A 23,488-nucleotide genomic window follows, 5' to 3' on the forward strand; every position below is an offset into this window, starting at 1 on the left:
AGCTGATCGCCGAAGAATTGATTCTTTTGAACTGTGATGTTGGAGAAGACTCTTGAGAGTCCCTTGTACCGCAAGGAGATCCAACCAGTCCATTCTAAGGGATATCGATCCTGGGTGTTCATTGGAAGGACTGATGCTAAAGCTGAAACTGCAATACTTTGGCCTCCTCATGCGACGAGTTGACTCACTGGAAAAGACTCTGATGCTGGGAATGGTTGGGGGCGGGAAGAGAAGGGGACGACTGAGAATGAGATGGCTGGATGGTATCACTGAATCTGTGGACATGAGTTTGAGTGTACTCTGGGAGTTGGTGATGGTCAGGGAGGCCTGGCATGCTGTGATTCATGGGGTCATGGAGAGTCGGACACGACTGAGCGACTGAACTGAACTGATGGCAGAAAGTGAAGAACAACTAAAAAGCCTCTTGATGAAAGTGAAAGAGGAGAGTGAAAAAGTTGGCTTAGAGCTCAACATTTAGAAAACTAGATCGTGGCATCCAGTCCCATCACTTCATGGCAAATAGATGGGGAAACAGTGGAAACAGTGGCAGACTTCATTTTTCTGCACTCCTAAATCACTGCAGATAGTGACTGCAGCCATGAAATTAAAAGACACTCCTTGGAAGGAAAGTTATGACCAACCTAGACTTCATATTAAAAAACAGAGACATTACTTTGCCAACACAAGTCCATCTAGTCAAGGCTACAGTTTTTCCAGTAATCGTGTTTGGATGTGAGAGTTGGACTATAAAGAAAGCTGAGCACTGAAGAATTGATTCTTTTGATGTGGCATTGGAGAAGACTCTTGAGAGTCCCTTGGACTGCAAGGAGATCCAACCAGTCCATCCTAAAGAGATCAGTTCTGAGTGTTGGAAGGACTGATGTTGAAGCTGAAACGCCAATACTTTAGCCACCTGATGCAAAGAGCTGACTCATTGGAAACAGCCCTGATTCTGGGAAAGATCGAAGGCAGGAGGAGAAGGGTGGGGCAGAGGATGAGATGGTTGGATGGCATCACCGACTCAATGGGCATGAGTTTGGGTAAACTCTGGGAGTTGGTGATGGACAGGGAGGCCTGTCGAGCTGCGGTCCATGGGGTCGCAAAGAGTTGGACACTAACTGAGCGACTGAACTGAACTGAACTGAAACCTAAGAGTAGATTACTAGAGGCTACTCCATTTTAATCAAGATAATCACTAAGCCCATTTGTTGTGGTTCAGTTGCTAAGTCATATCTGACTCTTTGCTACCCCATGGAGTACAGTAGGCCAGGCATCCCTCTCCTTTACTGTCTCCAGAAGATTGCTCAAATTCATGTCCATTGAGTTGATGATGTTATCCAACCATCTCATCCTCTGTTGCCCCCTTCTCCTCCTGCCCTTAATCTGGTAAAATGAAAATAAAACATTTTCCTTAAAATCAGACACAAACTGTAGTCCTTGGTGTATATCCCAGGATCAAAATCAAAATAGCATAATTGAAAGAATATGTGTGACTCTGACTAAAAGTACACCCAGTAACTAAAAGTTACTGTCTTTGGCAAGCTTGAGCTTGTGCCTTCCCTCTGGCTGGGAACTGCATGCAGATTAGGTCCTTACGGAAGATTAGTAGTTACTGGTGAGAAGTAGGAAATCCCTTTCTGGGTCCACCCATGAAAGTAATCAGACAAGTTCTGCAGATACCCTGCTTCTTTCAGGGGAAAAACTACCAGCAGAGGACAAACACACACACACACACATAAAACAACCAAACAAAAAAACACTCCCCTCCCAAACCACACCAGACTGCTTTCCTCTTCAAGGAAGCTTTCTTCTAGCTCAAAGAGGTGTTTACTTCCTCTGAACCCCTAAAACACTGATTGTTTGAGTCATATATTTGACTATTATATTTTGCAATGTGGCAGCTCTAGTATTATCATCTCAATCTTGTAAGCTCTTATATGTCATATCATTTGCTACATAAATTTTCTTTTTCTATTATTGTGCATGTCCAAACTTCCACATATAAACAATATTATACACTCCAAATAAGGAAAGAACTGTACTATGTAAAACTTGGCATTTTTCATTAGCTTGCACAAAGGAGGTACGCAATAACATTTTCATAAATTCATCGATTCTCCAGCTATGGTTAATCAATGGTATGAAGAAAAAAAAAAAGCTGGCTTTTGCAGTGCTTCAAACTCTTTCATTATATCCCATTGTTTCCTTTTTTTCTTATTTATTTGTTCATTCAGAACAATTAGCTAGAGTATCCTATATTTCAGGTACTGTGACAATACTGGATAAAGAGTAGGAACAAAAAGTTGTGGTCCCTTGGCTCATAGAATAGAGAGATAGTCAGTAATAAACAAATAGTTAAATACAAAGACAGGAATTTGCTTGTGGTCCAGAGGTTAGAACTCCACACTCTCAGTGCTGAAGGCCTATGTTCAATCCTCGTCAGAAAATTAAAATGCCACAAGCTGTGGAGTGACCCCCCAAAAAGGTAACTAAAATAGTAAGGTAATACAGGATAATGGCTGAGGGTCTGTAATTACCTCCAGAAAGGTAACATGATACATGAAGGATACATGAAGGATCAGAAGAATCAGAAGTAAGCAACAGAAAGAGTAGGATCAGGGGGTAGTTCCAGATAGAAGGGAAAAAAATGTGTGTAATTTCAAAGAATTGATGCTTTTGAACTGAGGTGTTGGAGAAGACTTTTGAGAGTCCCTTGGACAGCAAGGAGATCCAACCAGTCTATCCTGGAGGAAATTAGTCCTGAATATTCATTGGAAGGACTGATGCTGAAGCTGAAACTCCAATACTTTGGCCACCTGATATGAAGAACTGACTCATTTGAAAAGATCTTGATCCTGGGAATGACTGAAGGCAGGAGGAAAAGGGCTTGACAGAGGATGAGATGGTTGGATGGCATCACTGACTCAATGAACATGAGTTTGAGTAAGCTCTGGGAGTTGGTGATGAACAGGGAAGCCTGGCGTACTGCAGTCCATGGGGTCACAAAGAGTCAGACATTACTGAGGGACTGAATCTCAAAGAAGACCATTATGGTCAGAGAATAGTGAGCAAGGAGGAGAATGCAAAAGTTGGAAGGATAGACAGAACCTCTGGGTTCTCGATGCCAGCAGCTTTCCTCCTCCCAGTGTGACAACAAAAAAATGTCTCCAGGAATTGCAAAATATCTTTAGGGAAACAAAAGTGCCCGTAATTGTAAATCACTGTACCAGATTGTGGATCAAGGCAACTCAACCATAAAGGGAGTCTCTCTGCACTAAAAGCTCCAGGAGAGACTCAGCACTTGGAAATACCACATGTGAAAAAGGAGACAGACTGAAAAGAGGTTATAAAAGCTTGTCACATTTCTATACACTGGTAAAAACCAGTTTTAAAGAATGCACTTTGAAAAGATATCCATTAACAATGACCAAAAGCAAAAATCCAGATATATACATAAAACAACAGCAAAACAATCATCTAGGATTAAATTTAACTAAGATATACCAGACATTTAAGAAAATTATTTTAAAGCTCTATTGAAATACAGCAAATAAGTATAAATAAATGGTGTCAATTATTTCTCTAGATTTCTAGATTTGAAGCACATTAAATCAAAACCCCATTATGAGGGGATGTGAGTGTGTATGTGTGTGCGTGTGTTCACTTGGTATGGGAAATAAAATGGACAAGAAAAACTATAGTATACCTGAAGGAGATGATGATACATCCAGGTATATGGGTTGAAAGTTGGCCCCCTAAAGATACATTTGACTCTGGGAACATATAAATGTGCCCTGACTTGGCAAAGAGTCTTTGCAGATGTAATTAAGGATATCAAGATGAGACCATTGTGTAGACATCATCCAGGAACACTTTGAATCCAATGATAAGTATCCTTATCAGAGTAGAGAAACAAAGAAACCCAGAGAAGGCCAGGAGAAGATGGAGACAGAGATCAAGTTCATGTAGTCACATGACAAGGAATGCCTGAGGCTACCAGAAGTTGGAAGAGGCAAAGAGGAACTCTTCTCTAGAGATTTCCAAGGCTGCTGACATCTTGATTTTAGGGTTTCTGGTCTCCATAACTGTGAGGGAATAAATTTTTATTGTTTCAAGTCACTAGTTTTTTGTAATTTGCTACAGCAGTCTTAGAAAATTAATACAACATGTATCAACACACTGTCAAACTGTAGAGGTTAAAGTATCATGGTACTGACCCAATGAAAAACAAGCTGATGGATGGAACAGATTAGAGATCCCAGCAACATTCCACATCATATATGGAAATTTGAATTGTGGTGGAAATGATATGGCAGATCAACAAGGAAAGGACTGACTATTCAATCAGTGGTGCTAAAACAACTGTTTATTCACATAGGGGGAAAGAACAAAATTAAATCCTAAATCAACCATTACTACCACTGCTATTAGTCATGCAATAGCTGAGACAGGGAAGCAAACTAGATGTTCATTGATGAATAAATGGATAAAGAAGATGTGGCATATACAAGCAATGGCATATTATTCAGACATAAACAAGGATGAAATCTTGCCATTTTTGACAATTTACTGATGGACCTTGAAGGTTTTTTGCTAAATGAAGTAGGTCAGACAGAGAAAGATAAATACCATATGACCTCACTGATATAGAATCTAAACAATCAAGCAAAAAACACAAATTCATATCTAGAGAACAGATTGGTGGTTGCCAGAAGTGAGAGATGAGAGTTAGGCAAAATGGGCTGAGGTGGTCAAAAGGTACAAACTTCCAGTTATAAAATAAATAAGTTCTTTGGGATATAATGTATAACATGGTGACTATATCTACTATTTCACTGTATATTTGAAAGTTGCTAAGAGAGAAAATCTTAAAAGTTCTCATCATAAGAAGAAAAATTATTACTACCTGTGGTGTTGCATGTTAACTACACTTATGGTGGTGGTCCTTCTCAATTTATACAAATATCAACCATTATATTGTATACCTGAAGCTAACATAATGTTATATATCAATTATATTTCAATTAAAAATAAAAAATCTAAATAAAGCCACCTACAATAAAATTTAAAAAGAACTGTGGCAAGAAAACTGTAAAAACACTGTCCTATTTAAATACAAAACCCTATTTAAACAGGCATGAAAAATAAAGCAGTGTTGGATTTCAACATTTAGAATGGAACTACGTATAATCAAGCTATATAAGAATAAATAGCCAAATAAAATGCAAATACTTTCTTATGTTGTTAACAAGAGAAAGGAGAGTACAATTAAGAGTGGGAGTGCTAAAGTCCTCCTCCTTATAAATTACGAGATAGTCTGCTTGACATATGGTAATGTATATGTTTCAATGCTATTCTCTCAAATCATCCCACCCTGTCCTTCTCCCACTGTGTCCAAAAGTCTCTTCTTTATGTCTGTGTCTCCTTTGCTGCCCTGCACGTAGGATCATTGGTACTTTCTGACTTACTTCACTAAGTATAATAGGCTCTAGGTTCATCCACTACATTAGAACTGAGTCAAATGTGTTCCTTTTTATAGCTGAGTAATATTCCATTGTGTATATGTACTACAATTTCCTTATCCATTCATCTGCCAGAGGGCTGGGGTAGGTGGGGAGTTTCTAGGGGGATTCAGGATGGAGAGTCACATGTATGCCAATGGCTGATTCATGTTGACATATGGCAGAAGCCATCACAATATTGCAATGTAATTATCTTCTAATTTAAATAAATAAGGAAATAAAAAGGAGAGATAGTGTCTATCAGTTCAGTTCAGTTCAGTTCAGTTCAGTCACTCAGTCGTGTCCGACTCTTTGCGACCCCATGAATCACAGCACGCCAGGCCTCCCTGTCCATCACCAACTCCCAGAGTTCACTAAAACTCATGTCCATCGAGTCGGTGATGCCATCCAGCCATCTCATTCTCTGTCGTCCCTGTCTCCTCCCACCCCCAATCCCTCCTAGCATCAGACTCTTTTCCAGTGAGTCAACTTGTCGCATGAGGTGGCCAAAAAAACCATACTAATTAAGTCCCCTTTCTGTAGACCCCTTACTTCCTTGTTAGAATAACTCTAATGACCTTAAATTATACTCTAGTCTAACTCTGTGGGTTTTGCTAAAGAAAAGTATAGTCTCCAAAGACATGTTTTTTATTAAACAAAAATAGACTTTTAATTTGAATTTCTGCTATAACAGGCAAGGATTTTGCTTGCCTAATATACTTTTAAAAATTAGAAATGACTTGATAAATGACTAGGTTTTCAAGGAAAACCAAAATAATTGAGGGACATAACTAAATTTGAGATTAATAAGAATCATAGGCACACAGTCTTGTATGTTACCCTTTATGTGTTTCAAAAGCAAAATCACAAAACGATGAGGCAAAGCATCGCAATCCTATATTCTTATGTTGAAAAAAAGCTTAAGGAAAATGAACAAGAAAGAAAATCAGGAGTTTAAAAGTTGATCTGTTTTTAACAGAGAAATTTAAATTTAAACATAAGTTAAACTGAGAATACCTGTTTCAACCAACAATTTCCTCAGATGTTAATTAGTTGCCTACTCTAATCTACATACGTCTAATGGCATATGACATTACTCTAAATATTTTACGTACATTAAGTTATTTAATCCTCACAACTGTATGACCTACTATATTATCCTCATTTTTTGGAAGAAACTGAGCCATGGAGCAATTATGTTCCTATAACAATCACATTCAATGTCAGGCAGAGAAACATTCATAAAGGTTCAAAATTTCTATCGGGCTTACCATTCTCTCAATCTGATGACTCCTTTCTATAAACTGTTTTGAGGTTCTCATTCCATAACATTCTCTATATTTTATATTTGTAGCTTTAAAAGAGGCAAGATAGTAGAATGACTTATCATCTGAAAGGTAAAAACAAAAGATCCATGCTTAGACATGATCAATTGCTTGTCCCCTTCCCCCAGGAAATAGATTTACAATAACACAGCTCATTTCTTCTTAGCACTATACAATTAATCGTAGTTATTTAAAAAATATTGTGTAATTTTTATCATTCAGTCAGTTCAGTCACTCAGTTGTGTCCGACTCTTTGCGACCCCATGAATCGCAGCACGCCAGGCCTCCATGTTCATCACCAATTCCCAGAGTTTACCCAAACTCGTGTCCATTGAGTTGGTGATGCCATCCAGCCATCTCATCCTCTGTCGTCCCCTTCTCCTCTTGCCCCCAATCCCTCCCAGCATCAGGGGCTTTTCAAATGAGTCAACACTTCACATGAGGTAGCCAAAGTATTGGAGTTTCAGCTTCAGCATCAGTCCTTCCAATGAACACCTAGGACTGATTTCCTTTAGGATTGACTGGTTTGATCTCCTTGCAGTCCAAGGGACTCTCAAGAGTCTTCTCCAACACCACAGTTCAAAAGCAATTCTTTGGTGCTCGGCTCTCTTTATGGTCCAACTGTCACATCCATACATGACCACTGGAAAAACCATAGCCTGGACTAGACGGACCTTGGATGGCAAAGTAATGTCTCTGCTTTTTAATATGCTGTCTAGGTTGGTCATAACTTTCCTTCTGAGGAGTAAGCGCCTTTTAATTTCATGGCTACAATCACCATCTGCAGTTATTTTGGAGCCCAGAAAAATAAAGCCTGACACTGTTTCCACTGTTTCCCCATCTATTTGCCATGAAGTGATGGGACCAGATGTCATGATCTTAGTTTTCTGACTGTTGAGCTTTAAGCCAACTTTTTCACTCTCTTTCACTTTCATCAAGAGGCTTTTTAGTTCCTTTTCACTTTCTGCCATAATGGTGGTGTCATCTGCATATCTGAGCCATCCAGCTAAAATAGAGTGTACTTTCAGAACATCCATTTATAGTGTCTATGCATATAAAATTTTTCACACAATTAGATATACAACATACAATGAAACTTCAAACACTGAAAACAATTGCTGACAGTCATATAATAAAAATTATTATTTTTCTTAAAGAATTGTAATATAGGTATATTATAACTAAGCTGCATTATGAAGCTATATCGAGTAGGCGATCACTTTTTTCTACGCTACTGACAAGCTTACTTAGATACAAACCAGTATTTTAAATTTGCATTTTCTTTTTGCCCATGCAGGCATCAATTCTCTGTAATGGACTCTTAACAAACCACTGTAGTTGCCGTTGTCAAGGGCAAAACAGTTGTTATATCTAAAGCCATATTTTTTTGGTCTTTTTCAAAAATCATCTTGATTTCTTAGTAGACTTAATCATATTCCTTGAAAGTTTGTCTTTGACTTTATGAAGCCATCTTCTGATTTTCTCCCTTGCCCTTGGCCTCTCACAAAGTTACTGTGGAGAACCCTCTAGTTCTGTCCTTTGTTGTTGCTGTGTAGTTGCCAAGCAGTGTCCGACTCTTTTGCAACTCAGCAGACTATAGCCCTCCAGGCTCCTCTGTCCATGGGGTTATCCAGGCAAGAATACTGGAGTGGGTTACCATTTCCTTCTTCAAGGGATCTTCCTGACCCAGGGGTTGAACCCATGTCTCCTGCATCGACAGACAGATTCTTTACCACTGAGCCACCAGGGAAGCCCACTTCTATCCTTAACCAGGATCATTCACCTCTTTTTAGATTCAAACCTTGCTTCATATCCTTTGTTTTCTATCTTCTGAACAGCTTACTCGTCCATACATTCACCCAAAGCATGGCTTAATTCTCATTTGCAATATCCCATTTTTCAGTCTTAAGATCTATGAATGCAACTTATTAATATCTTCTGAGTCCCTTTTCCCACCCAGAAGAGTTATATCCTTAATTCAGATCCTCATCAACCACCCAACTAATGTTTATCCAAAACAAAATAACCTTTCTATTAAAAAAGTACTGTGTCTAGAATTACAATCTATTTCACCACCCAGACTTGAAATTTTAAAATAAACTTTGATCTTTCTATTAATCAACAGATTCTAAAATTTTGTCTCCTAAATTTTAAAACTTCATCTTCTTTTCACAAATTCTATTGTCATTAATGCTCTAGTTCATTCCCTCATCATTTATTGTCTGGAAAATATAACAACTTTCTAACTAGTACCTTGCCTCATGTTCTGTTTTCCTCAGTTCTATTCCCCACATAGAAGCAGAAAAATCTTTTTAAATTGCAAATTTGACAATATCATTTCTCCAATTAAAACACCTTCATTTTTCTCCATTGCCAGTTGGGAAGGAGTCACAACACTTTACTATGATCTACAAAGGTTTTCCTTGACCTAGGTCCTCTTACCTCTTGAGCATATTTTTTGCCACATTCCCTTAATAATTTCTGTTGAAACTATAGCAGACTGCTTATATTTGTCTGCATTCACCACACACTTGACTGGTTGGATGTCCTTGCAGTTCAAGGACTTACCTCTGTATTAATTTCCTATTGCTGCTGTGACCAGTGACCACCAATTTAGGTCAAAAGTCTGAAATGAGCTTTACAGGGCTCAAATTAAGACCTGTTTGTATGTCTGCTTGTTTTTCTGGAGGATCTAAGGGGTAAATCTTTTTCCTTGCCCTTTTTGGCTCCTAGAGGGATCCTCGTTCCTTGGCCTGTGGTTATACATCACATTGTTTTCCTCTTCCCTGCTTCTATTGTCACATAGCCTTCTTCCTTCTTTGGCATTTTTGCCTGTCCTTTATAAAGATACTGGGATTACATTTAAGGCCCATCTAGAAAATCCAGAATACCGGCTCTTCAAAATCCTTGAAGAAATCATATCTGGAAAGTCCCTCTTGCCATATGAGGTAACACTCATCAGTTACAAAGGTTAAGACATAGATGTATTGGGGTGTGGGGACATTATTCAGCCTAACACAGCTTTATATTTTTAAAATACCTTTTTCCCATTATTTGTATTATTCCTTTACTTTTTTATTTCTTGAACACATGATATATTGAAGATGAACTGCATTTTCAACACAAAAGATATTAACAAGAAAGACATAGAGGTTAATGTAGTTTATGAGGAGACGGGGACGACAGAGAATGAGATGGCTGGATGGCATCACCGACTCGATGGACATGAGTTTGAGTGAACTCCGGGAGTTGGTGATGGACAGGGAGGCCTGGCGTGCTGTGATTCATGGGGTTGCAAAGAGTCGGACACGACTGAGTGACTGAACTGAACTGAACTGAAGAAATGAATAGGATCAATCCCCCAATAAAGTAGGTAAGCTAGTAAGCAGAGCACATTGGACAATAATTCATCCCTACTTGGGAATTCTTTCAAATATGGTTTTATCATTATGAGTCATACAATTCTGTAAAATTTTTGGCAAAATCTTAGTCATATGTGATTATAAATACACATACTAAAGACAAAGGTAAATGACTTTGGTTGATTGTCATTTGATTTAAGTGTGGTACTGACTATTTTTTCACCTAAAGTAGAATAATTCTGAGTTTTTTCTTCTTCCTTCAGTCATAAAACAATGTCTTTTTCTTTCAAAAATAATGTTTAATCTTTAGCCCTTTAAAGATATTTTTCATGTAATTTTTTCTTATTATTAGTTTTTCTTAGAGCACCACATTAACATATTGATTTTGAAAAATATATATATTAAACTCAACACATTATGTGATTTGTCTTTATTCTAAAGATAATGTTTTCATTCTTTTTTAAAAAATATGCATTTGTTTTTTTTGTCTGTGTAATAATGTAAATATATTGCAAGCATCACTGACTGGAAATATGGACCATAGGACTCAATATTGGGGCAAACTATAATTTAACATCAGTAAAAGATTAATAATTAAAATGCTAATAGCATGCAAATGGAATTTTTTATATGACTGAGAATTTCAAGATATTACGTCATGGAGCACTGAGTCAATAGAAATGTGACCTGTATACTTACCCTCAACAACAAAATGAGTAACAATACCAATGGCAATTCCTATGATCGCTATGATTGCCAATGTGAAAAGAGATAGACTTATAGGGCCCCAGAATTTCTGTCTTCTTTGATATTCAACTTGTGGGTAATCAGCTTGTGAACATTCAAGTGGTCTGTGATAATGGAAAGAAAATTAGTAAGGTAAAACATAAATTGTAGTACATTTCTATTCCAAGTCCACGTGTGGTATAACTCTGTGAAAATAGTTTCTACTGCTAATTCACAATAAGATACTTAGATTTCGATAGGAACACAAGGTTTTGTTTACCCTCCTCCAGCACCTCAATCGCAGTATGTTTTAGTTAAAGCTCTACTGATGTTGACATTGAAGGGAGGGCATCTCCCCTCTACATTTTGTCAAACATATTGGCAAGTTGAAATTTGGGTGGTGAAGTACAAAAGCTCATATAATAAAAAAGTAATTTATAGATAACATTTTAATATTTTAAAAAGAAACTTTTAGAAACAAAATTGTATAATAATCTCACTGGTATCTCTTGATTAAAAATAGGAGGTTTTAATATGTATACTTTTCAATGACTTTAAACTTTTTATTAATTGCTTATTTTAAAAGTAACAACACAATGGAGAAAAGATAGTCTCTTCAATAAGTGGTGCTGGGAAAACTGGACAACCATGTATTAAAGAATGAAATTTGAACACTTCCTAACACCATACACAAAGATAAACTTGAAATGGATTAAAGACCTAAATAGAAGATCAGAAACTATAAAACTCTTAGAGGAAAATATAGGCAGAACACCCTTTGACATAAACCAGGGCAAGATCTTTTGTGACCCATTTCCTAGAGTAATGGAAATAAAAACAAAAATAAACTAACAGGCCAAATTAAACTTAAAACCTTTTGCACAGTAAAGGAAACCATAAATAAGATGAAAATACAGTCCTCAGAATGGGAGAAAATAATTGCAATTGAAGCAATTGACAAAACCTTCAAGTAGTAGATACAACTCAATATCAGAAAAAAAAAAGGCAGCCCAATCAAAAAATGGGAAGGAGACCTAAACAATTTCTCCAAAGAACTCATCCAGATAGCTAATAAACAGATGAAAAGATGCATAACATTACTAATTATTAGAGAATTGCAAATCAAAAGTACAATGAGGTACCACCTCACACTGGTAGGAATGGTCATCATCAAGTATCTACAAACAGTAAATGCTGGAGAGAGTATGGATAAAAGGAAACTCTCTTGCACTGTTGGTGGGAAAATAAATTTATATAGCCACTATTGAGAATAGTATGGAGATCCCTTAAAAGAAAATAAAGAAATAAAACTACCATATGATCCAGCAATCCCACTACTAGGCATATACCCTGAGGAAACCAAAATTTAAAAAGATAGATGTACCCCATTGTTCATTGCAGCACTATTTACAATAGTCAGGACATGGAAGAGGCCCCAGATGTTCATCAACAGATGAACGGATGAGAAATGTGATACATATACACAATGGAATATTAAAAGGAAAGAAATTGAGTCAGTTTTAGTAAGGTGGATGAACCTAGAGCCTGTTATACAGAGTGAAGCAAGTCAGAAAAAGAAAAACAAATGCTGTATATTAATGCACATATATGGAATCTAGAAAAATTATACCGATGAACTTATTTGTAGGGCAGCAACAGAGACACTGACATAAACAAACTTGTGGACACAGTGGGGGAAGGAATGGGTGGGATGAATTGAGAGAGTAGCATTGAAACATATACATTCAGTTCAGTTCAGTTCAATCGCTCAGTCGTGTCCGACTCTCCGCGACCCCATGAATCACAGCACGCCAGGCCTCCCTGTCTATCACCAACTCCCGGAGTACACTCAAACTCATGTCCACAGAGTTGGTGATGCCATCCAGCCATCTCATTCTCCGTCGTCCCCTTCTCCTCCCGCCCCCAATCTTTCCCAGCATCAGAGTCTTTTCCAGTGAGTCAACTCGCCACATGAGGTGGCCAGAGTATTGCAGTTTCAGCTTTAGCATCAGTCCCTCCAATGAACACCCAGGATTGATCTCCTTTAGAACGGACTGGTTGGATCTCCTTGCAGTATAAGGGACTCTCAAGAGTCTTCTCCAACACCACAGTTCAAAAGCATCGATTCTTCGGCGATCAGCCTTCTTCACAGTCCAACTATCACATCCATACATGACCACGGGAAAAACCAATGCCTTGACTAGACGGACCTTGGTTGGCAAAGTAATGTCTCTGCTTTTTAATATACTATCAAGGTTGGTCATAACTTTCCTTCCAAGGAGTAAGCGTCTTTTAATTTCATGGCTGCAATCACCATCTGCAGTGATTTTGGAGCCCAAAAAAACAAAGTCTGACACTGTTTCCACTGTTTTTCCATCTATCTCCCATGAAGTGATAGGACCAGATGCCATGATCTTTGTTTTCTGAATGTTGAGCTTCAAGCCAACCTTTTCACTCTCCTCTTTCACTTTCATCAAGAGGCTTTTGAGTTCCTCTTCACTTTCTGCCATAAGGGTAGTGTCATCTGCATATCTGAGGTTATTGATATTTCTCCCAGCAATCTTGATTCCAGCTTGTGCTTCTTCCAGCCCAGCGTTCCTCATGATGTACTCTGCATATAAGTTAAATAAGCAGGGTGACAATATACAGCCTTGACGTACACCTTTTCCTATTTGGAACCAGTCTGTTGTTCCATGTCCAGTTCTAACTGTTGTTTCCTGACCTGCATACAGGTTTCTCAAGAGGCAGGTCAGGTGGTCTGGGATTCCCATCTCTTTCAGAACGTTCCACAGTTTATTGTGATCGACAGTCAAAGGCTTTGGCACTCACCTGGAGCCAGACATCTTGGAATGTGAAGTCAAGTGAGCCTTAGAGAGCATCACTACGAACAAAGCTAGTGGAGGTGATGGAATTCCAGTGGAGCTATTTCAAGTCTTGAAAGATGATGCTGTGAAAGTGCTGCACTCAATATGCCAGCAGATTTGGAAAACTCAGCAGTGGCCACAGGACTGGAAGAGGTCAGTCTTCATTCCAATCCCAAAGAAAGGCAATGCCAAAGAATGCTCAAACTACCGCACAATTGCACTCATCTCACACGCTAGTAAAGTCATGCTCAAAATTCTCCAAGCCAGTCTTCAGCGGTATGTAAACCGTGAACTCCCAGATGTTCAAGCAGGTTTTAGAAAAGGCAGAGGCACCAGAGATCAAATTGCCAACATCCGCTGGATCATGGAGAAACATATACATTGCCATATGTAAAATAGCCTGTGGGAATTTGCTCTGTGGTTCAGGGAGTTCAATCCCATGCTCTGTGACAACCTAGAGGGATGTGATGGGGTGGGAGGTGGGATGGAGGTTAAAGAGGGGAAGACATATGTATCCCTATGGTTGATTCATGTTGATATATGGTAGAAACCAACAGAACCTTGCAAAGCAATTATCCTCCAATTAAAGTTTTTTTTTTTTAAAGAGTAACAACATTGCTCTTGAAGTCCTGACTACAGTTCTTCCCATTTTTATTAGTGAAACCACAAATTGCAAGTTATGCTTGATAAGATTTCAGTCCCTATGAAAACTTGTCATTTCCATTTTACACTTGTTGTTGCTCAGTTGCTAAGTTATGTCTGACTTTTTGTAACCTCATGGACCACAGCATGCCAGGCCTTGCTTTCCTTCAATATCTCCCAGAGTTTGCTCAAACTCATGACCCTTGAGATGGTGATGCCATCCAACAATCTCATCCTCTGTTGCTCCCTTCTTCTGCCCTCAATCTTTCCCAGCATCTGGGTCTTTTCCAGTGAGTCAGCTCTTTACATCAGGTGGTGAAAGTATTGGAGTTTCAGCTTCAATATCAGTCCTCCAATGAAAATACAGGGTTGATTTTCTTTATTTTTATTATTATTATTTTTTTTACCTTTCTTTTTTGTTTATTAGAGTCAACTTTTTCTTTTTCAATTGAAGTACAATTGATTTTCAATGTTGTGTTAATTTCTGGTGTATAGCACAGTGACTCAGTTACATATATACATACACATATATATATTCTTTTCAGACTCTTTTCCCTTCAGGTTATTACAAAATACTGATTATAGTTCCCTATGCCACACAGTAGGTCCTTGCTGGTTATCTATTTTACATAAAATTGTGTGTTTTTGTAAATCCCAAACTCCTTTTTTTTTTAATTTTTTTATTGGAGGCTAATTATTTTACAATATTATATTGGTTGGTTTTGCCATACATTGACATGAAATTGACAGGTTTGATCTCCTTACTGTCCAAGGAACTCTTATGAGTCTTCAGCACCACAATTCAAAAGCATCAATTCTTTGGCCTTCAGCCTTCTTTACGGTCCACCTCTCACATCTGTACATCACGATTGGAAAAACCATAGCTTTGACTATATGGACTTTTGTCAGCAGAGTGATGTCTCTGCTTTTTAATATACTAAGTTTGTCATAGATTTCCTTCCAAAGAGCAAGTGTCTTTTAATTTTGTGGCTGCTGTCAACCTCTGCAGTTATTTTGGAGCCCAAGAAAATAAAATCTGTCACTGCTTCCATATTTCCCCCTTCTATTTGCTATGAATTGATGGGACCAGATGCCATGATCTTAGTATTTTGAATGTAGAGTTTTAAGTCAGATTTCACTCTCCTCTTTCACCCTCATCAAGAGTCTCTTTAGTTCCTCTTCACTTTCTGCCATTGAAAGTGAAAGTTAAGTCACACAGTTGTGTCCAACTCTTTGAAAACCCATGGACTGTAGCCTATCTGGCTCCTTTTTCCATGGAATTCTCCAGGTAAAACTACTGGAGTGGGTTGCCATTTTCTTCTCTGATTTATGCCCTTCGAGTGGTATCATCTGCAAATGTGAGGTTGTTGATATTTCTCTCAGCATTTTTGATTCTGGGTTTCCCTAATGACACAGTTGGTAAAGAATCTGCCTGCAATGCAGGAGACCCAGATTTGATTCCTGGGTTGGGAATATCCCCTTAAGAAGGAAATGGTAACCTAAACTAATACTCCTGCCTGGAGAATTCCATGGACAGAGGAGACAGACAGGCTATAGTCCATGGGATTGCAAAGAGTCGGACATGACTGTGCAACTAACTTTCATTTTTCCACTTTCAACCTTGATTGCAGCTTGTGATTCATCCAGCCCAACATTTCATATGATGCTTTCTGCATAGATGTTAAATAAGCAGGGTGAAAATATACAGCCTTGACATACTCCATTCTCAATTTTGAACTAGTCAGTTCCATGTCCAGTTTTAATTATTGCTACTTGACCTGCATACAGGTTTCTCAGAAGACAGACAAGGTGGTCTGGTATTCCCATCTCTTTAAGAATTTTCCACAGTTTGTTGTGATTCACACAGTCAAGGGCTTTCCCATAGTCAATGAAGCAGAAGTAGATGTTTTTCTGGAATTCTCTTGCTTTCTCTATGATCCAATGAATGTTGACAATTTCATCTCTGGTTCCTCTGTCTTTTCTAAATCCAGCTTGTACATTTGGAAGTTCTCAGTTGATGTTCTTGACATCTGAAGTGAGCAAACTGTGCGGTAGCTTGAATACTCTTTGGCATTTCCCTTCTTTGGGATTGTAATGAAAACTGACATTTTCCAGTCCTATGGCCACTGCTGTTTTCCAAATTTGCTGACACATTGAGTGCAGCAGTTTAACTGCATCATCTTTTAGGATTTGAAATAGTTCAACTAGAATTCCATCACCTCCACTAGCTTTGTTCATAGTAATGTTTCTTAAGATCCACTTGGCTTCACACTCCAAGATGTCTGACTCTAGGTGAATGACCACACCATCATGGCTATATGAGACATTAAGATCTTTTTTGTATAGTTCTTCTGTGTATTCTTGCCACATCTTCTTAATATCTCCTGCTTCTCTTAGGTCCTTACCATTTCTATCCTTCATCATGCCCATCCTTGCATGAAATGTTCTCTTTTTTATCTCAAATTTTCTTGAATAGATCTCTAGTCTTTCTCATTCTATTTTTTCCATCTAATTCTTTGCATTGTTCACTGAAGAAGGCTTTCTTACCTCTCTTTTCTCTTCTCTCTACTCTACATCCATCCGTTCCATTCCGTTCCGTCGCTTAGTCGTGTCCGACTCTTTGCGGTCCGTCCATGGGATTCTCCAGGCAAGAATACTGGAGTGGGTTACGGTTTCCTTCTCCAGGGGATCTTCCCAACCCAGGGATCGAACCCGGGTGTCCCGCATTGGAGGCAGACGCTTTAACCTCTGAGCCACCAGGGAAGCCTTTTCCTTTCTCCCTTGCCTTTCACTTTTCCTCTTTTCTGAGTATTTGTAAAGCCTTCTCAGAAAATCTCTTTGCCTTCTTACATTTCTTTTTCTTTGAGACAATTTTGGACACCACTTGTACAGTGCTACAAACCTCCACCTATAGTTCTTCAGGCACTCTGTCTACCAGACCTAATCCCTTGAATCTTTTCCTCACCTCCACTGTATAATCATAAGGAATTTGATTTAGGTCATACCTGAAGGGCCTAGTGATTTCCCCTACTTTCTTCATTTTAAGTCTGAATTTTGCAATAAGTTCATGATCTGAGCCACAGTTAGCTCCAGGTCTTGTCTTTTGCTGAGTGTATAGATCTTTGGTTGCAAAGAACATAATCAGTCTGATTTCAGTATTGATCATCTGGAGATGTCCATGTGTAGAGTTGTTCCTTGGGTTGTTGGAAAAGGCTGTTTGCCATGCCCAATGTATTCTCTTGACAAAACTCTGTTAGCTTTTGCCCTATCTCATTTTGTCTCTTACCTATCCCAACTCATGTATTACCCGTCCACCTAAAATACCTTTAAGTAATGTAAATTATCTTTCTCCAACTTGAGAGCTGGTATTTATTTGCTTTATGTTCTGAATCCCCAAGTAGGATTCAATATTTAATATTTTACAAGAGAGATATTTTGGAGCAGTTTTTATGTTTTTAATTTTATCTTACAAATATTTATTTGAACTTAAACCCTTTAAATGAGATGATCTTGAGAACATTCTTGAAATTATTCTAGAGCCCAAGAGGTATAAAGATTTTAAAATATGTATCTAAGATGCTCATATTATAAATGAGGACACAGACATGAAAACAAGTAATCAATAGAAAATATGAACTATGCCAAAAGAAAATTTACTACAAGAAGAGAAAGCAACCTCTTAGAGTGCTGTGTCAGGGAGTTTTATCATGAAAGAAACATGATTAAAACTTTGATAAAAGTTGTCCAGGAATAAAAGAGAATAAAGGAACAGAGGGAAAAAAATAGTATGTGCAAAAAATAAAAACAAAAAACACTAGGGAGGTGAAACAGCATTTTGCAATAATAATTATACTGGGAAAATACATATATAAAATATGAATTTTGCCTTTAAACAATTATTTCTTCCAAAGTATATCCATGATGGCAAGTTTTTCACAGCATTATTGTATGCAAAAGAGGACATGGTAAGGCTGGAGGGTTGGACCAGCTCATGAGGAATCTTATAACCCAAAGTGAAGAGCTTGAAATTCATTCTGTCGAAGGTGAGGTGAGGAACCAAAAAAAGTTTTAGTTAGGCTGAGAATTTAGAATAATCACAGAGGTATGGATGAAATTTACAGCAAGAGTGCAAATGGAAAGACCAGTTTAGATGTCATTTTGAAGGTCCAGGAGAAAGGGTGATGGCTTGTACTAAGGCTGAGGTGGAGAGGTGAAAATGGATTTTGCTCTAGTCCTTGAGCTTTGTTGATTTCTTAGCTGTGAGACTAAGAAAAGATTAATAGCTCCCTTGTTTCCATGATTGTGCCTCCAGGCAAGATGAGGAAAATTAAATGAAGAGAAAGTGTTTCCAATGTAGACATAAATGTTGTTAATAATGAGCAGTGTATGTTCCTCATATTTGGTCTCAAATGAGAAGTATCCATTTTACATCTTCTCTTTGACTCATTTTATTTTAATTTTGTCACTAACACCTGCTTGTATGACCCTAATAAAAGTAACTATTAAAGCTGATCAGTCTTCATTCCAATCCCAAAGAAAGGCAATGCCAAAGAATACTCAAACTACTGCACAATTGTACTCATCTCACACACTAGTAAAGTCATGTTCAAAATTCTCCAACTCAGGCTTCAACAATATGTGAATCATGAACTTCCAGATGTTCAAGCAGGTTTTAGAAAAGGCAGAGGCACCAGAGATCAAATTGCCAACATCTGCTGGATCATGGAGAAAGCAAGAGAGTTCCAGAAAAACATCTATTTCTGCTTCATTGTCTATGCCAAAGCCTTTGACTGTGTGGATCACAATAAACTGTGGAACATTCTGAAAGAGATGGGAATACCAGACCACCTGACCTGCCTTTTGAGAAACCTGTATGCAGGTCAGGAAGCAACAGTTAGAACTGGACATGAAACAACAGACTGGTTCCAATTAGGAAAAGGAGTGCGTCAAGGTTGTATATTGTCACCCTGCTTATTTAACTTATATGCAGAGTACATCATGAGGAACACTGGGCTGGAAGAGTACTGGAGAGGGTTGCCATTTCCTTCTCCAGGAGAGCTGACCGACCCAGGGATCAAACCCGGGTCTCCTGCATTGTAGGCAGACACTTCACCCTCTGAGCCACAGTAATAGATTATTCTAATACTCTGCATCTAATGATAATAATACCTAGCATAATTCTTGACATAAATGTCGCTGCTCTTGGATTAATGAATGAATGATGAATGAAAGAATTGCAGTCTAGGTCCTACATCCAGAAAAATCACTTGCATATAAAAGCTAAACAATTCTAAAATGTGTTATTATCAATACTTACCAAACAGTTATATATCAAACACTGTGTTTTAGGCACTAATCATGATTGAATACACAGTAAGTAAAATGAAAACACATTATCCTTGCTGTCATAGTGTTTGTAGTCTAGAAGAGAGGAACGATAAAACTAGTAAGCATAGAGAACCTTAAAAGTTGGGATAAGAGCTTAGAAGAAGTTGAATAAGGTATCTGTGGTTGAAAATAAGATTTTATAGATTAGGTTGGGAGAGAGGGAGTATTTGAAAAAAGTAATGGAGTCCTCTGTGTGAAAGCTATATAATGCTGGGATGAAGTATGAGGAGAATGTGTAGAATTGTTGCAAGTCTTTCAGGCAGATAGAACGTATGTGAAGAGCTTGCATTAGACAATAATTTGGGTGTTTGGAATTGGTAATTAAAAATATTACGAATAAGAAGTTATAAACCAATAAACATTGCTTGGCTTAAAATATTGTTAATGTTAATAGAAACATTTTGGTTTCTTTAGCATAAGAAATTTCTTCTATATTACTACAGAGATAGCTCCTATTTGTATTTCTCCTTTGTCTAAGCGTATGCTGCTATTTCATTCCTATGACTTACTCACCATCCAAAGAGGTATGTTAAAAAAAAGACAGTCTTACACCTTTCTCTCTAAACAGTCTCACAAATGTTTTGATCAAAACAGCAAAAATAAAACCTATGGCTGCCCCCTCCAAAATGTACCTGTGTAGATTAGAAATTAAGCCTGAGAGTTATATCCATTTTTAGAGACAGATTCTTTAATGATAAGTGCTATAATCATACTTGAATAAGCAGGTGAGAAAATTTGCCCCTTCCCAATCACTACTTGCAATGAGCTCTGTAATTAGTGTATCAAAAATAACTGATAATTGGACATATGACAAATACTTATTGAGAAGCCTACAGCTAGTTCACTCTTGGAATTTTAAGTTTATTTAAGCAATCGAAACAGATGCGTTTCCGGTTTCCTTCACAGAATTTTTCTTAAAATGGAGACTTTTAAGAAAAATTTGATTGGGGTTCTAACTAGTTTAAATAGCACTGTGCAGAAGTAGGCCACTTTCATCATATATTACATGAAATAACATGGATCTTATGCCTTGCAGTTGATCCTCATTGTTTATTTATTTTATGTATAGTGGTTTATATCTTTTAATAATAATATACTCCTAACCTGTCACTCGTTCCTTCTCCCCTTTGGTAGCATAAGTTCTTTTTCTTGTATGTCAAAACAAATAAGCAGATAGGGTTTTTTTATGTTAGCACACAGGGGCAATTTTTGTATGAGTAAGACATATCCCCAGTTTCTCAAGCCTCAATGTGCTATGCTGTGCTCAGTCACTAAGTTGTGTCTGACTCTTTGTGATCCCATTGACTATAGCCTACCAGGCTCCTCTGTCCATGGGATTTTCCAGACAAGAACATTGGAATGAGTTGTCACCTCCTTCTCCAGGGGATCTTCTGGACCCAGGGATCCAACCAACCCACGACTCCTAAATTGGCAGGTGGATTCTTTACCACTGAGCTACTGACTTAGAATAAGTTATTCAAAAGTCAGTGAAATATGGAATTACATTTAAGAGTCACAGTATTTTTGACCAGACTAAAGAGTAATGAGTTACAAATAAGTTATGATAAAGAAGATGTGTAAAATAACCTATTAGTGGATTGTCCAAGTCACAAGAGAACACTCATGATAAGAGAGGCTGCTCCAAGCAAGAGTAAAATATCCTTAACTACCAAACATCACTATCAGATATTCTCTGGGTGACATAATTAAAGAGTCAGATGACAAAGGATTACTTTAAAATTTATATTCAGGATTTATTTTCTGCCTTTTTTTCCTTGATACAACTCCAGTCACTAATATGAGACACTTCATAGCATGTGGTTTGGCACAGTACCATATGCCCCTTTTTAAACTTAATCCCTTAGTGCTTTAGTTTATTCAGTTATAACACTGAAATTTGAGCCAATTCATTATTTGAACGAGCTTCTTACTGAAATATCAGTATTGGCACTACTTTTCCCATTTCTAGACTTCATAATATGGTCGGTGTGTATGTGCTTGTGTGCACAAGTATGTGTTTGATTTTCTAAGGTTATTTCACCAGAGGCATTCATATATTATTGAATAATTGTGTGTTGGTTTAGCATTGATTGACTGCTTCTCAGCTTCTCTGAGCTCATTGTACATATTGCTTTCCAGGGCAATATATATGTGAGACATATATATATATATATATATATATATATATAAAAGACATATTATACCTACATAATATATATATATATATATCACATAAATAATGTTTACTTTTTTATAATGGACATATTTCATATCTATGTACTACAGTACTTTATAGATTCAGATGCAAAGCTTCTTGGAAGCTTTGTAAACTTGGGTATTATCAATATCTACTGTCTCTAAACTCCAATTAGATTAGAAGGTTTAATAGTACTTTTCTCTCCCACAGTCTTGCTTTGAGTATTGCGTTCATGGGAAAGGTCCTAAAACTGTTAATAATAAGAAAATTGGCTTATTCATGTTAAATATGTCAGGTGTTCCCAGGCAGAACTCTGATAGTACTGAACTTGAACATACCCAGAGCCACATGACACATGATCAGGTCAGTAGGGTTGTTACATGCCCTTTCGTTATACTTATTTCAATTCTATTTAAGAAACTTTTATTATGTGTCTAATATATTCCAAACACTGGGTGAGGATACAAAAATATAAAAACAAAACAACAAGGCACAGACTTGGTATTCAAGGGGCTTGTGATCGAGTAGAAAGACATAATAAAATCAACAGAGTGTCATAGGAAAATAATAGATTTACCAAGTATTGTAATAAGGAAACAGAGAATTGACTAATAAAAGTTGCTTGGGAAAAGAATAGAAACAGACACAGGTAAGACTTCTCAGATAATATGACAGTTGGGCCAACCCTTGAGGGATACAGGGAGTTTTCCAGCATGTGATACAGGTTAAACACATCTTTCCTTTTTTACTCCTTGCTTATAAGCAGAACAAATTCTCATTATCATATTCTCATTATTAAAACAGAAATATGACCATAGAATTTATTTGAAAGTCAAAGAAAACTATGTGATTAATAGCATTTTCCACTACCACTGAAAAGAAAAATTGATGAAATTGACAAAAAAGAACAACCCACAGAAGATAGGTGGAAAGAGTTTAAGAAAATCTGAGGAACCATTTTGATAGTTTAATTTATCTCAGCTATGGCAGTGCAGTTCTCTTTGGGAGATTTCTTTCCATGTGAGTACTGTTAATAACACTGGAAAATATGTCAGAAACACTGGCAAATGATGCATAGTTAAAAACAGGAGCTGATTGGATTATTGCATCACTTAAATGATCCAGCTATCTAGGTAGTGATGACACTGGTATTTTCATGACAAGGCAAAATCTGTCTCAAACTTGATAAGAATTCCAAAGACAAAAGTCACAAATCAAAGGGCGATGGAAAGAAATGTCCTTGGTTTTGTCCAAAAGACACATGTCATATTCTGTAAATGCCACGGTAATAAGTGACTGCAGAAGCATAAGGAACTGGTAAAGTGGGGAGAAGCTGGGGGAATTTCAAGAATGAGTTAGTCATCAAAATTAACTTCCCTACCAGCCAGATATGACTGGCTTGGCAGGCAATGGAGGAGGGCAAAGCTGCAGAGTGTGGGCAGAAATTGCACCGCATCATAACCCTTTGCTGCAATGTGTGCTC

The 23,488-nt window shown here is 37.6% G+C and overlaps 1 protein-coding gene across 3 annotated transcripts in view; it reads right to left on the minus strand.

Annotated features, from left to right (window-relative positions):
• Positions 1-23,488, minus strand: part of TMPRSS11F (transmembrane serine protease 11F) — a 93,055-nt gene that overhangs the window by 30,680 nt on the left and 38,887 nt on the right. For all 3 annotated transcript variants that reach the window (XM_055435073.2, XM_055435078.2, XM_055435077.2), the window contains exons 3-4: positions 10,888-11,039; positions 6,773-6,891 (exon numbers count right to left, since the gene is read on the minus strand). In XM_055435073.2, the coding sequence (XP_055291048.1) occupies positions 6,773-6,891; positions 10,888-11,039 (271 nt within the window). The remainder of the gene's footprint in view (positions 1-6,772; positions 6,892-10,887; positions 11,040-23,488) is intronic.

This window comes from Moschus berezovskii, chromosome 5, assembly GCF_049115385.1.
Source record: "Moschus berezovskii isolate FMDL1 chromosome 5, NW_MosBer_1.0, whole genome shotgun sequence".
Classification (NCBI taxonomy): Eukaryota; Metazoa; Chordata; class Mammalia; order Artiodactyla; family Moschidae; genus Moschus; species Moschus berezovskii.